The sequence below is a fragment of the Labeo rohita genome, chromosome 18, assembly GCF_022985175.1.
Source record: "Labeo rohita strain BAU-BD-2019 chromosome 18, IGBB_LRoh.1.0, whole genome shotgun sequence".
NCBI classification, from domain to species: domain Eukaryota; kingdom Metazoa; phylum Chordata; class Actinopteri; order Cypriniformes; family Cyprinidae; genus Labeo; species Labeo rohita.
This window is the reverse complement of record NC_066886.1, coordinates 21,723,560-21,739,403: the sequence shown is the minus strand read 5'-3', so window position 1 is coordinate 21,739,403 and position 15,844 is coordinate 21,723,560. Positions and strand designations below refer to the sequence as shown.

General features: G+C 36.5%; 1 protein-coding gene across 3 annotated transcripts in view; it reads left to right on the top strand.

Annotated features, from left to right (window-relative positions):
• The window catches only part of LOC127180817 (neprilysin), a 38,572-nt gene extending 23,481 nt beyond the window's left edge, over positions 1-15,091 (top strand). For 2 of the 3 annotated variants that reach the window (XM_051135121.1, XM_051135123.1), the window contains exons 9-23: positions 232-366; positions 4,852-4,953; positions 5,075-5,211; positions 5,927-6,020; positions 6,098-6,226; positions 8,551-8,649; positions 8,753-8,830; positions 8,945-9,048; positions 9,190-9,248; positions 9,360-9,479; positions 9,568-9,701; positions 10,123-10,188; positions 10,756-10,851; positions 13,159-13,235; positions 13,350-15,090. In XM_051135121.1, the coding sequence (XP_050991078.1) occupies positions 232-366; positions 4,852-4,953; positions 5,075-5,211; positions 5,927-6,020; positions 6,098-6,226; positions 8,551-8,649; positions 8,753-8,830; positions 8,945-9,048; positions 9,190-9,248; positions 9,360-9,479; positions 9,568-9,701; positions 10,123-10,188; positions 10,756-10,851; positions 13,159-13,235; positions 13,350-13,449 (1,530 nt within the window). In that variant the 3' untranslated portion in view covers positions 13,450-15,090. Of the gene's footprint in view, positions 1-231; positions 367-4,851; positions 4,954-5,074; positions 5,212-5,926; positions 6,021-6,097; positions 6,227-8,550; positions 8,650-8,752; positions 8,831-8,944; positions 9,049-9,189; positions 9,249-9,359; positions 9,480-9,567; positions 9,702-10,122; positions 10,189-10,755; positions 10,852-13,158; positions 13,236-13,349 lie in introns of all 3 variants that reach the window. The other variant, XM_051135122.1, reaches the window with a different exon arrangement.
• Positions 15,092-15,844: the final 753 nt, after the last annotated feature.

The window sequence follows — 15,844 nt, the reverse complement described above, 5'->3', positions numbered from 1 at the left end:
ACACTAATCAATTTGCATAAAACCATTACTCTTGGACTGGAGTGTTCAGATTCAGTGGACACAAATAATTAATTAGCTTGAATTATTTCTCACAGAGTGGACAAATACTTCCTAAACAACTGGGAAGCCAGGATCTGGGTGCTATTGTATATGAATGAAGAACATATGCATGCTAACAGGTACTGAATTTAGAACTCATGTGGTTTTAATGTGTGTGTGTGTGTTTCTCAGGCCTGTGTGACATATGAGAACTTCATGAGTGACTTGGCGAAGCTTATCCGAACTGATCGAGGTCTGGAGGTCAATGACACTAATATCAGGCAAGAGGTTGCCCGGGTGATGATGATGGAAAAGGAAATAGCTAATGTAAGCATGGAAAGCTTCTAAAATTAAAACAACAACCACTCTGATAAATACATTAAGGACACACACACACACACACACACACACACACACAAAGAAATCATCTTTTGCCAAAATTAATTCTGCCTTGCTGCTTAATGTCCTTGAACAGTTAAATTTGTTTTAAACCACAATGCTTAATATGCATTTAAATAAATGGCTTAGCTTACATCATGACGCGCAAAACAATTTACGATTACACATTTTTACCAAGTTATCTCTCAATCCATAAGCGAATATATGTTGTTCAAACGCAAAAGGCAATAGGCTCTACATCCAGCAAGTTTAATCAAACTAACCTAAAATCTGTGGGAATGATGACACTGTGTTTTCTTCTGCTCCGTGTGCCCGGTCCACTTGCTATTCCACACTTGCTATTGACTAACTCATGTTTTCCCCCTCCCCATTTTTTTTTAATTTAACCCCCTTTTGTGTTTAGAAAAGCTGACATTTTTACTTGAAGATGAATTCTATTGCGTACCATTTCCAGATTATGCCAGAATGAAGTGATGAGAGGTAAATGCGGAGATTAGGCGCAATGATAACCTGAGATATGTGCACAGGTTGTTCAAAAGTAAAGTACAGAATAAATGCATTTGATTTGTAAACCAAATGTAAACGCGAAGTTTTAACCTCTAATTAAGCTCTTAAATAGTGCTAATATGTGGGGCGCGTGGTGGGACTTTGGTGATCGGCGCTACCGATGGCCAGTCAATCTATTCCACAGCCAATCACGGGCCCCCTCCTTGCTCGGGCCCCAGGGCTTCAGTCCCGCCTAGCCCAATGGTTAATGCGGCTTATATTTATATTTATATTTATATTTATATTTATATTTATATTTATATTTATATTTATATTTATATTGTTCACTACATGGCCTAAAGTATGACTTCCATTTCTGATTAAGGGGGTTTAATCATTAATTAATTTATATATTTATTAGCTAAATCTGGAAAACAGTTGAGAGTTACTTGAAACTTTATTGCACATTCATTGGCCAAGAAACAGTATGTTTCTTTGTTTAACCCATATGACGTGTTTGTGCTCCCTTTGAAACTATTTGCTAGAGTGGCTGTACAGCTTAAATTTGGTAAATATCTCTGCCATGTTTTCTCCAGTGTTCCTGCTGATGTTTTTACATTTTATGATAGTGAGGTCATTCCTGTTTAGTTTACACAGTATGGATTACAGGCCTGGTAATTTGTGTTGGAGCTCGAGTCAGACCCACACTGCTTCTGAGACCTTCCTCTTGACAATAATAATACAGTTAAATACTCATACTCAGTAAAAATCTGCATTTCTGCAGTTGGGGTTTGGTTTAGAGGACTGTGCACAGCAAGGTTATATTCTAGATCCTCTAGGGTAGTGGTTGTCAATTCCAGTCCTTGCGTACCACCGTTCAGCATATTTTGCATGTCTCTCTTATTTAACATACCTAATTCAGATAACCAGCTCGTTAGAAGAGAGCTCCATACATGAACTGTTTCGACTGACATGGTCCCTACACGGTGTTCATTGCTTCCTACTTCCTACTTGCTTCCTACTCCCTGTGAAATTTACTTCACTCCAGAATATTAATTCATGGATTTGCGCTACGCTACGGCCTGCAGTGTCTTCATTTACTAGAGAAATGTGATGTGTGACATAATATACCTCTGTATATACAGTGCTGCCTAAAAGTTTTTGAACCCTTTAGAATTTTCAGTAACACTTTACAATACGGGTGCACAAATATGCATTAATTCATGCTTAACTAATGCAGAGATAATCATGAGTTAATATATAACTCATGAGGAACTAAACCATTTATTAAAGGGGTCATCGGATGCTAAGTTCACTTTTTCATGTTGTTTGAACATTAATGTGTGTTGGCAGTGTATGTACAAATCTACCCTATAATGATAAAAATCCATGCAGTGGTTTTTAATTAATCTGTAAAAATAATATCCCCTTTTTCAAATCGAGCCGTTCTCAGATGCCTGTCAGTGTGCCGTCACACCGACAGAGGCCGCTCCAACGATAGTTGATTGACATGAGCTCTTACCTCAGACTAGCTGTCACAGTCCAGTAACTTTCCTTGTTTCGATGCCGAAGCAGGGATGTAAGTTAGACAAGAATATCTCCGATTGAGCGATTGAGGTGTTGTGTTGCTGGATGTAACAATGGACATAGAGGTCATCATTTACTCCTGACATCTGAGCAGCTGAAGATGCAGTGGATTACATTTGTTTGTGAATGGAATGCACCTCCCGATCTACATATATCCGTCTATGTTCGCGCGAATCATTCATGATCCAGCTTTACTTACAGCAGAAGTGTGTATAAGCGTTTTTTTATGAATCTTTGCGATTGCCTTTCCTTATAACGTGGTAGTTAGGAAGTTTAGTGGCTAAACATGGCTAAATGCGGCTAAAGTAAACAAGATTGTCATTCCACAGAGAGAAGAGAGGGGCGGGGTGAGCAGAGCTCATTTGCATTTAAAGGAACAGCCCCTTAGAATGAGATGATTTTTGCAGAACTCATTTTGGCAAGGTAAAAAGGGTGTTGTTTTACAAAACCATTGAGAATTTTTAATCAAAGCATATTAGAGACTTTTCATTAAGACCCTAAAGAATCATATCAACTTGTGGAAAATGGGCATCCGATGACCCCTTTAATAATTACTTCATCAGCAACAAATGAACATTCTATATGATTCATAGATTAAGTAATCAATAATCAATAAATTGTTATTAGTTAAATGTGTCATAATGTACAAATTCCCTAATAACTTATTTTATGACACATTTCTATGAAGTCTAATTACATTGTAGTCAGCACAAACTAGGCTACAATAATATGTAAGCAACATGAATGTACATGTTTGTACGTCCTGGACATCTATCAAAGTCTGATTATGTTTTTTGAAATGAATCATGGCATCAACAGAGTAGATCTCTGAGATCCTCAGAAAAAGAGTTGTTGCTCACCTGGCTAGAAAAGTTTACAAAACCATGTCTAAAGAGTTTGGACTCCACAAATCCACAGTCAGACAAATTGTTTACAAATGGAGGAAATTCAAGACCACTATTACCCTCCCTAGGAGTGGTCGACCAACAAAGATCACTCCAAAGCGAGACTTGTAATAGTCTTGCAAAAGACCTCAGGGTGACTTTTAAGCACATAAAGGCCTTTCTCACATTTATGATATTAATTAATATCCATGAGTCCATCATCAGGAGAACACTGAACAACCATGGTATGAATGGCAGAGTTGCAAGGAGAAAGCCACAACTCTCCAAAAAAACAAAAAACAAAAACAAACAAACAAACAAAAAAAAAACCCCACTGCTGTCTGTTTGCAGTTTGCTAAAGATCATGTTGACAAGTCAGAGAGCTACTGGAGAAATGTTTTGTGGATGGATGAGACCAAAATAATACTTTTTTGGGTTAAATGAGAAGTGTTATGTTTGGAAAAAGAAAAACACTTTCCAGCATTCCAGCTTAAGAACTTTATTCCATTTGTAAAACATGGTCGTGGTAGTATTATGGTTTGAGCCTGCTTTGCTGCATCTTGGCCAGAATGACTTGCCATCATTGATGGAACAATGAATTCTGAATTATATCAACAAATTCTAAAGGAAAATGTCAGAACATCTGTCCGAAACACATGCAGCAAGACAATGACCACAAGCTAAATTATAGCTAAAAAAGCAATTATACTAAAAAAAATGGTTAAAGAAAACAGGGTTAATGATTTGGAGTCAAAGTCCGGACCTTAATCCAATTGAAATGTTGTGGAAGGACCTGAAGCAAGCAGTTTATAGGTGAAAACCCACCAATATCATAGGGTTCAAGTGTTTCTGTACTGAAGAATGGGCTAAAATTCCTACAAGCTGTTGTGCAGGACTGATCAGCGGTTACAAAATACATTACCTGCGGTTATTGATTCAAAAAGGGATCACACCAGATACTGAAAGCAAAGATTCACATACTTTTGCAACTCAAAAATATTTAACACTGGATCGTGTTTTTCAGTAAATAAATAAAGGGTTCACAAACTTTCAAGCAGCACTGTAAATACAATTTAAATTCATGTCTTGCACACTTTATTGCACTTTGAATGGAACATGTACACCCCCTTCAAACTGAAATCATGGACTATCCTGTGATGTCCACTTCGAAAGGCACTTAGGGTCAAATAAAACAGATGTCTGAAGTGATAAGAGAAACATAGAAGATGTGCAGTGCGGTGGTACATAAGAACTGGAATTGAAAACCACTGCTCTAGAGGCAATGGAATTTCAAACATTTGAAAAAATAATACTTACAGTCTTAGGGATTTGGGCTGCTGTGTGTATAAAGTGAAGGGACTAAAATAACTTGGCAAATAGCTGTTGAATCTCCTTCTCACATCTTATGAAATGCTGTCACCCTTTTTGCAATTTCATGCTCTCCTTGTCTTCACAGGCGACAGACACACCAGAGGACAGGAACAATCCGGTTCTACTTTACAACAAGATGCCACTGGAGACCCTAAACAACAACTTCACTCTGGAGTTTGATTCCAGGGTAAAAAAAATAAAAAATTTAAAAAGCACCACATCCCATGCAACAGCATACAATGCTTTATCCTTAAAAAAATGCAATGAAATAATAAATTTCCATTTTGTTCTGCACTGCTCCTATTCAGGTGTTCAACTGGACGCTCTTTACTAATAAGATCATGGACACAGTTGGCATTCCCATTACAGACAGTGAGGAGGTTATTGTGTATGCCCCAAACTATTTTAAGAGGCTCAACCCTGTCCTTGCCAAGTACACAAAGAGGTAGTTTCATGTGCAATCTTCTGTCTTTAGATTGTGTTATGATGTACCTGTTTTCCTTGGCTTATTAATAATCTTCAATTATGGTCTTTGCCTAGTATTTTGTCTTCCAAGTATCTATAGTTTGTTCCCCTTGTTTTATTAACATATTTATTCAGTTATTTATATCACTGGGGCTATACTCTGTCTTAATCGTTTAATTGTGCCGATCTCTATATTTATTTATTTAGTTATTTATTCTTTTTTGAATCTCTGTACAGCAATCTGGTCAGTCGTGTGGCTGTTTTTTCAACGTTCGACTTGTAGATGACTTTCGTTACAGTGGAATAATGTATTTAAAATAATGTGGAGATATTTTTAAATTCCTTTGCCAGACTACTAGGAATCCACAACCCCCTTTTTTTTTTTTTTTTTTTTTTTTGGCCTTGCAGAACTCTTTATATTGTGGCATTATGACACCACACAACTCAATAGCAAAGAGAATACCAGACACTGGTATCACATATGACATATGAGAGGTTTAAATACAAATTCTACAAAATGTCAATTTAATGTGCCATTGGTTCGAGTGTATCATTATCATTAGTATTTTATTAATACGCACTGTTTCAACAACAGTCAAATATTAGCTTTCTTGTCAAAAAAGCTATTTACATGGGATGTACTTATTTTTCCACATGACTGTACAATAAAAATCATTTTGTGATTGTATGTGCAGGGACATTCAGAACTACATGGTGTGGCGTTTCGTTATGAATCTGGTGGTTGGTTTGAACAGGACATACAGGGAGACCAGGAAAGCATTTAGAAAAGTAAGGAGTAAAGAAAACAATCAGAATTAACAGGCATAATTGTACACACATTCTAATCTTGCTGCATCCCCTCTCAGGCTATCTATGGGACCACTTCTGAACCAGCAGTTTGGAGACAATGTGCCATCTATGTGAATAACAACATGGAGAATGCTGTGGGGAGACTGTATGTGGAGGAAGCCTTTGCAGGAGATAGCAAATACATGGTGAGCTGTATATGTACACTATATGTCTGTATGGGTCCTATAGTGGTTCTTGAAAATATGCTTGTGTGTGTGTTTGTACATACTTCTGTGTGGGATGATTTGAATTGGATCCATTTTCTCGTATGCGTATAAGAACAGCTGAGCAGTACACCAGACCCACCTGTCATAAAACACACTTTCTAACACTCCATTAATCACTGGACTCTCCTGGCCTCAAGCCCAGCACATGTGCACGGCAGCACCCTGCACAGTGCACGGGTATTTCTTCAAGCTCTGGGAATATGAAAATGAAAAAAAAAAAAAATCACACTCGCTAATTTTTCTACTAAGATTGTCAAACAGTGGACATATATACATACATTTTTGAAAAACCTAAATATTAGTAAATCTTTACTATTATAACTTGACTGTAAATGATAATTAATAAAAAAAATATTCTGCTTACAACTGATATTTACTCTTTTTCTGCCTCATCTTTTCACACTTCAGTGACTTCTCCTTGGTAATCAAGTGTACTAACATTTGACAAAACATAAAATTTGTTGGTTACAAGGGAAATGACAATAAACCTATGAGTTGGCCTTAAATATTTATAGATATCATTTTCAAAAAAAGTTGAAAAGTTTTGTGTTTATTTCACTTTTTGTTTATATAAGCTTTTAAAATATATATTTTTTAAAATCAAATGTATTAAGAGATCAATCTTATTTTAGGATTAAAAGTATGTGGCAAGTGTAAAAGTTTGTATATTAACATAATTTGAAAATGCATTATGGAACTATAGTAAAACGTTTCTAATCATATAACAAATAATAAAATAATAATAAAACAACCCGTAGAATATAAAAGTGCATGTATTTGAAGAAGCACCTTAACTATAGAATTATTTTCATTTTGCTAAAAGAAATCTTCAGAAAGATTAATATTTCTTTATATTTAAAATGGTAAATTCCCATAAGTGATGTTGTATGATGACTTGTAAATGTAATAGCCTCATGTAAAATCATTTCATATACAAGATGTGCTATACACATTGGTGAATATCAGCTTGCTTGATGACATTTGAGTTTTTGGCACATGTCAGCAGCATTTGGGTTTACAACTATACTCTGCTGCAAAAGCACACACATAACAGCAAACGTTAGCATTGTGGGTGCTTGTCCATGATCAGGTGACCCCTACAAGGCCCACCTACAAATCATTCCTCACATCAATGTCATGCCAGTGGGTTTGAGGTCACCAGGATAATGTTACAGATATGCACACGAAGTCATATGCCAGTAATTAGCCTTATCCAGCACTGTCTGTCTGTTCAGGAGTCTATCTAGAAGTAATGAGAACAACATTCAGTGAGCTATCAGTAGTCTCTTAGTCTGCCAGTTTTGTAAATGAGAGAACAAGATGTCTCGTAAGTTCCAGTTAAAACAAATCCATCATGCAGAGTGTGAAAATGCATTACAGATAGCTGATTCTTTTTCCAATTTTCCATAACCTTATCACCCATTTAAGACCAATGACCTGCGCATAAATACCAAAAACTGTATCTATTCTATTTATGTTTCACAATGATAAGGGACTCAAAACGGTTCTTTTTTTTTTTTTTTTTTTTTATTAAAAGGTTAGGATACATTTGCGTTTTCCCCTCAAAGATAAGACTTAAGTTTGCTGTGGATCTTGGCCTGCATACTAGCTACATGTCTAAACTGCACTAAAACTTGGTCTTGCACAAAATTCCTTGAAAGCCCACATGTTTAATGTAAACACGAAAAAAGTGGATTAATCCATTTGCAATGTATTATTGTATCACAGATATCTTGTAGTATTTATATTAGAATTGCTGAATAATGCCTGTTCATCCTTTGGATGAACAGTATAAGCACAAAGTACTAAACAATTCCCAACCAGGATTGCCTTTACCAAAAGCATCATTAGCCAACTATGGCCAACTAAGTTCCATCATTTCCAACATAGTTCAAAGATTTGGAGTTTCCCGAAACTGTAGTTCAAGCAAACATTCGCAAACAGTATCGCAAACTTACGTGGTTGTAATTACAGCTCTCCACCTGTGGTTAGAAGTATAGTTTCCTGTTAGTAAGACATATGGGCTTAAATGAATTCTGCTCTTGACCACAATAAGCCAACTAACTAAGATGTGACTATGTTCGGGAAACAGTCGTGACTAGCTAGTTCGTTTCCAAACAATGCATAGTACTATGGTGGTTAATCGAGTTACGGCTTGTACAGGAAACAAACCCCAGAATGTGTACAGAATTTCTGTGGAGAAATGGTGTCTTACAGGATATCCTTTTCTGTGATTTTCTCAGATGGATGAGATGATTGCTAACATCAGAGAAGTATTTGTGAGTAATCTGCATGATCTAGCCTGGATGGATGCTGAAACTAAGAAAGCTGCAGAGGAGAAGGTGAGGAATATTTTTGATTCTATATTTAAAGCAAAAAAATAATAACTGACATTTTTCTGTACCAAAGACACACCTTAAAATTCTTTACTTGTCATCACTACAGGCACGAGCAATTAGAGAAAGAATTGGTTTCTCAGAAAATATCATGAACAACACATACCTGGACCAGGAATACCAAGATGTGAGTGCCTACAAGATGAAGGGTGAACTGAGGATCAGGAAGATTTAAAAAATTAAAACTGAAACTGAAAACTAATCTTCAAATCTCTGTGCAAATCTTTTGATTTCCTCCTAGTTACTCTATAATGCAGAAGAATACTTTGAGAACATCCTAAAGAACTTGGAGTTTGGTCAGAAGAAACGCCTGAAGAAACTAAGAGTCAAAGTGAACAAAGAAGAGTAAGAACTCATAAGATATATGAATGTATAACTAGGCTCTAAAATAGTGTTTCCATTTTCCCAGTTTAGTAACTGTCATAAAACCCTTATGAATAAAGAGCTCTCATTAAATATTGAAGTGATATGCATGTTTAATTCAAGGTGGATCACAGGAGCTGCTGTGGTCAATGCATTCTACTCATCTAGCAGAAACCAAATAGGTATTTGAATTGCATTTATACAATTTAGCAGTAACTACAAAAAAAAAAAAAAAAAATTCTGCTTTGTCTAATGAATTAACAATTCATTTGGATTATCTGCTTTTCACTTAGTATTTCCTGCAGGTATTCTTCAGCCACCGTTCTTTGGTAAAGGTCAGCCCTGGTCTCTGAACTATGGAGGCATTGGAATGGTCATTGGGCATGAGATCACTCACGGTTTTGATGACAATGGTATCAGACTAGAAACAGATCTCCCAAACATAGTTTGTCTCTTAACAGTGTTGTAAGGTTAATTTTCCTACATTTCTTTTTTGTTCAGGACGTAATTTTAATAAAGATGGTGATCTCAAAGACTGGTGGACTCCATCTTCAACTCAGAAATTCCATGAGCTTTCCAAATGCATTGTGGACCAGTATGGACACTACCGCTGGGACTTGGCTAATGGACAAAATGTATTCAATAACTGTCTAATGTGAACAAGTTGAAATTAATTTTTTTTTTTACATTCTCTTTATTTATTTATTTATTACAAATATGATGGCTATGTAGCACATGATGTCCAGTAAAATAAAGCTTAGCATCTTAAACCATTTAGCAAACACTGTTTAACTGAAAATAATACAGTTCTATCTACCCTAATGTGCTAGGCTGTTTACCGTATGTGGCACATTAGACTTTAATGTCAGTGGTTCCTCATAGCTATCTATGAGTTTCTGACAGCAGTAATTTGGACCTTATTAGTCCCACAAATAGTTTTCCTGAAACTAAAATAAGCTGTGATTTTCTAGAGATGTAGAAAGACATCTAAATTACTGTATTATTTTCTATCCCCTTTCTTCTTTTTTTCCTCTCTTCTGTCCTTTGTGTGAACAGCTAAATGGGAATAATACCCTTGGGGAGAACATTGCTGACAACGGGGGCATTCGCCAGTCTTATCAAGTAAAGAGAGGGCATCTAAGCCTTTACAGCAGCTCTATTGACATCCCTCTTCACTGCTAAAAGAACTGGTTTAGTTTCATGTACTTTCTCACTTCCAAAAGGGGCCAAAATTTCAGTCATGTTGAAATGTGAATCTAATTTCAGTCAAATGGAGTTAGTTTGAAAAAAAAAAAGAGAACATGATGATAGACACTCATATGCTGAGCAGAGAAGGCAGCTCGGTGTGTTCTGCAGTGGATGGATTTCTGTCAGACTGTGATGACAGAGGGAATCGGCTTAATAGTTTAGATTCTTAGAAAAGTCAAAGGGGGAGAAAATGGCTCATGGACTACAGTTCAGTGTGTTTAATACTAGGCCTCACTGAACCATCAAATATAGTCAACAGTATATAAGATCTAATCACAAATCTGACACTTATTCACATTCAGAGAGCCTTCAGAAGACATTTGACTGTGAGATAAAACTTCATGTCTGATGTTAATTATTATTTAGAAATCTGAGAGACAAGAGTTTGATTTCAGTAACTACTTCCCAAGATTCATCAGAATCACTGTGCTTACTTTTCAGGCTTACCAGAACTATGTGAAAAAACATGGAAAAGAAGCTCCTCTGCCTGGAATTGACCTTAACCACGAGCAACTTTTTTTCCTTAACTTTGCACAGGTGAACCACTTAATTATAACTATGAACTTGCAGGAATATTTTATATCGCGATTTAGCTCAAAGGGAAATGTATATAAATAATTACAATTAATTATGATTAATTACAATTACTTATATCAGCTGCCAGTAGTAACTGTAGCAGAATTAATTTTCCATCAACTAATCTGTTCGCCCAGCGAACATTCAGTATAATTTTTATATCAAATTTAAGAAATGATATTTTCTTGGCCACAGAAAATAAATTTCTTAAAGTACCATTGCATTAGAGCATGTAGCTCGAATCGGAATCGTAAAGGGACATTAATTTGCAAGGCAGAATCAGAATCAAAACTCATGTAATTTGTGCACAAGAGTTTATTAACGAAGGACTAACACATAACTAATCTAAACAAACAAACATGAAATCATTCATACATGGGGGAAGGGTCAGTGAGAAGCAGTTAGAGAGACCAGAGAATGTAGCTATGAAAAGAGTCAGTTAACCACCTGAGTTAAACCATCAGTGCTGTCTACAGCTTGTACTAAACCTCTTTTTGTTTAGTTAAATGTACGATACTTGCATTGCCTTGGTCGATGAACAAGTGTCCCAAATGCAGTCTCGGGTGAAAGTCTCGATGGTTTGGAGCAGTGGTGGTTTTGGAATCGTGATCACGTTCTTCTGGGTCCGAAGAGTGATGAACTCCAAAGATGTTCTGACTCGATGGTGACTGGGAGTTTCTTCCCATGTGAAAATTGAAGAAGAACCAAGAGCTGAGAGGGACCCAGCTGAAGTCCTGTGGTCTTTGGGGAATGGAAAGACAAGGCCGCAAGGCCTGGCGCAGCTTAGAGAAGTCCCGACGAGTTCTAGCTCATTCTTTTCATCCTCTTAGGTTCTGAAAGAACTCATGTGAGATGAGTGAAGAAACTAAAAAACGCGGAAGAGAGAAATGTCTGTTTGAGGACATTTCATGAGGATGAATTCCAGGGTTGAGTGAAAGTGTCTGGCTCTTTGTGGTCGAGAGCCATAGCTCTAGATGTTGGGGCCTGTCGGGCCCGCCGGGCACGCCCTGTGCCAGCTCAGGCTCCCAGTGGGTTCCTCCACAGGCAGCAATTGGAAGATCTTGCAGAAGAGAGTGAAGTGAGAGGGAGGCGATCAATCGTTTGATGCCTTTAAGCTCTCTGGAGGCTGTGCCTCCAGGAGGTCCACAAACCAATGGTAACTTTCACCTTTGGGGGGAAGTTTACGACTTTTTGTCTGTGAGCATGGTATTTTGGATATGTAATTCGATTGGGTGTTGATGCAAAAACTACTAAGGTTTCTTAAAACACTAATATGTTGCATAGGTATCGACATCTAATTTACACCATCTTTTAGATCATCAAAATACGAATTCAAAGAGACCAAACATGGCATAGGTGGGTTATACGACTAGTCATCATAACGCATGCATAAAACAGTAGAAAGACAAATACAAATACAACAGACAAAATTAAAATACAATGCAGTAATACTGTACACAATGACCTGGGCTATGTGTGATAGGAAGGTCAAAGAAAGGTTTGTCTGTGAATGAATAGGAAAGAGTCTATTTCTATAGGCATTGTGTCTTTCCTATGGGCAAATGTAGCATGGGCAAATGTGCATTCCTCGGGGCAATAAAATGCCTTATCAGATGGTCATCCTGGCAGCTGAGCCCTTTTGGGGAGTTAGTTGCTTTTGGGGGTTGTCTCCAGAGCTCCAGCATATAGCTGGCTTGTTGGGTTTAAAGACTATTTGTTAAATGTAACAAATAACTGTATGTCTGATTGGTCCAGATGCTACATTTAGGTTTAGTACAAGTTGAGATCAGTTGACAGCACTTGTGGCATAATGTTGATTACCACAAAAATTATTTTAACATTGAATATAATGTTAAGTTATATTATATTTTACAACTTCATTGTCATAACAACATATTGGGTGTAGATTTACTAACAGCTTGTTCCGCCGCAAAACCCAATTTGGGCCTTAAAAACTCACACTAGTTTGCCCTGTTTGGTGAATCTGGCCCATAATGCTAATAAATTCTTAAATGCCAGATTAAATACATGACAGTTTTAATAAAATAATTAATCCGGTTACTTTTATAAAATTATAAGTTTCACATTTCTGCTTTTGATTATTTATTTATTTATTTATTTATTTATTTTTGTGAGAATCAGCATTATGCCACAAATGCAATACAACTAAGCTTACCTTCTACTGAACTTCTGCATATGATCAGTCTGATGAATACAAATAGGAATGCTTTAATTAAGCTTTGTGAACATCTGTTTTTTGCTTACAAGGTTTGGTGTGGAACACATAGACCAGAGCATGCTGTCAACTCCATAAAAACTGATGTTCACAGTCCAGGGAAGTTTAGGTATGTTAACCTTCTTTCACAGACAATGATGCACTTCTGTTTTATGCTTTCAGACTGTCACAGTCATGTCAGAATGTGCTGGTAATCACTACTTTGCCATTTATCTTTGTACAGAGTTCTGGGGTCATTACAGAACTTCCCAGAATTTGCCAAAGCCTTCCAGTGCCAGAAAAACACCAGCATGGTACCTGAGACGATTTGCAGAGTGTGGTGATTACTCGAAGAACAGAAAATTAGGGTTATATTGAGGGCCTGTGGTCCGTATACCCTCTCACCTCTCTGTTGACTCTTAGACCACTATGGCAGATGCTGATAAATATTCACATTGGTGTAAGCTATGGCCACTATGCTTAACTCCACCAGTGCACTTGAGCCATATACAGAGAGGGGGACCTGTCTCAGTACACTCCTACAGACATCAGCCAATTTATTTGATTACAGTTTGTAAGATCATTACTCAATTCATGGCTCTTACTGTTTTATACACTATGTAAAGTGTGTCTGAAGTATAAAGTAAAACTACAACAACAACAAAACAAAAAACAAATCCTAAAGTAAAGATTATGTAGAGATACTGTCAAAAATGATCACATAATGTTAATCAAGTGAAACTGTGAATTGGAGATATCAGTAGCATTATGTATATACATATTTATCACAATACTAGTATACATCCACCACTTATACTGGTCAACTTGATTAGATTCAGTAAGTAACTATGAAGCTACCCAAATATGGCAAACAATCTGATGTATATTACTATGGAAGCTAATAGATATTTAAGTGAATTCCAAGAAAACTGTTAAACTCTGTATTCATTTATCTGAACAGCAAATTATCTCATTTGTACACAGCACATTGTAATTTAAAATATGTAGATGCATTTGTAATTTGTGTCACTGAATTAGTTTTCCTTAGAAAATTTGCTTATTATCATAAAATATTAACTGGGACAATATACATTTTCTGTAAATCAGACACTTAATGTTTGATTTGAAAATCCCAAACATGACAAAATAGATAGACATATTAAAATGCAAAGGTGTCTGCTTACATTATTTGAATGTGTTTAGTGTGTGTTTGTGTTGTTTTTTCTTCTTTCATTGTGCTGGCCTTGATATTAGCTTTTATGAATGGGTGTGCATGTGACAAATAATGTCATTCTGTCAAGCGTCACTGAATTAAAGCCTTAAAATGTTTTTAATTATATTGTTTTCAACATCTGTCAGTATTTTCATATGATGTAGAGGACTAAATGAGTCATACTGAGACCAATTCATGCAGACAGTATGTTTATGCCAAAGACTTTTACATATATCTTTACTCTGTCTTCTTCTTCTTCTTCTTCTTCTTCTTCTTTTTATATATAACTGTTTCTGAGATGCTGGTCCCAACATATCTATTACATCTTTATTAGCAATGACACAAACTGCCAAATTAAAGTTAAAATGTAAAAGCTTATATTTGTGATATTGTTAGTTATTAGGTATAGTAACTGTATTTTACATTAGCAGTACAAGATAAATTCATTTTAAGGGCATTGGGATACTGTAAATTAAAAAACAAGAGGCTCAAAGGAATCTTGCCTGTGCTGTGTCAAACTAAAATATCAAAATGCTGCTGTTTTCTTCTTTACATTTTTGTTCCATTCTCTCCATTTGATCCCAGAGGGTCTTTCTTCTCAGTTTACGTCTTTGCACACTGCTTTCCCCTCTCTGATAAAATACTGTTCACCAAAATTCATCTCAACCACTCCACAGACAAATATACCTCAGATGCCTGTATTTAGATACTTTGTAATAAGCATATTCAAAAGAGAATTTTGTTTTATTAATAAATTGTTCATGTAACAATTTCTTTGTTGTGCATTTTGTTCAAGAATGCAAGATCTCTGCTTTGATGGAAAGCGTTGAATGAGGAACAAAAAACAGGCCTCAAAGACCTCTGTGGCATTTTCTTTGGCAGGCAAACAAGCCCTGAGAGACTGTAATGCAGAATATCAGCAACCCAGTGGGAAAAAAAATAAATAAATAAAAAAAAATTCTCTGTACGTAATGCCTTTACATTGCACTAAGTCAAGTTTGGTTGGGGTACTCGCTCCCATGTGGGGACTTGCAAAAGTAGTGTACAGCCTATTGCAGTGTGTGCTCACAAATCTTCTGACCCTTGTAAAGCTTCACCACAGGGATTTGCCGCTCCACACTTCATCATATTAGTCCTGTAGGTCCTGTCCACTGTCTTTACTGCGTCTTTGCAGACGAGTTAAATATACCTCATGCTCCACCCACCTGATTAAAAACAGATTTGTTGGCTGACTGGTGACAGGTTACACTGAGGGCTGAAACATGAACTGCAGGTCTACCATACCCTCTTCACTCCCTGCTGCATGTCACTCTTCAACTTGAAGTGTGTTTGAATCTATCTATCTATCTATCTATCTATCTATCTATCTATCTATCTATCTATCTATCACAAGGACTTTCCATTGAGTTTAATTGTTATTAAAGCCAGTGACATTTTCTATAACCCTAAACTTAACCCTCACCCTCTTTCTGCCTTCAGATTTTAATTAAAACACTGTTTATTAAGCTGTTTTCCTCATGGGGACC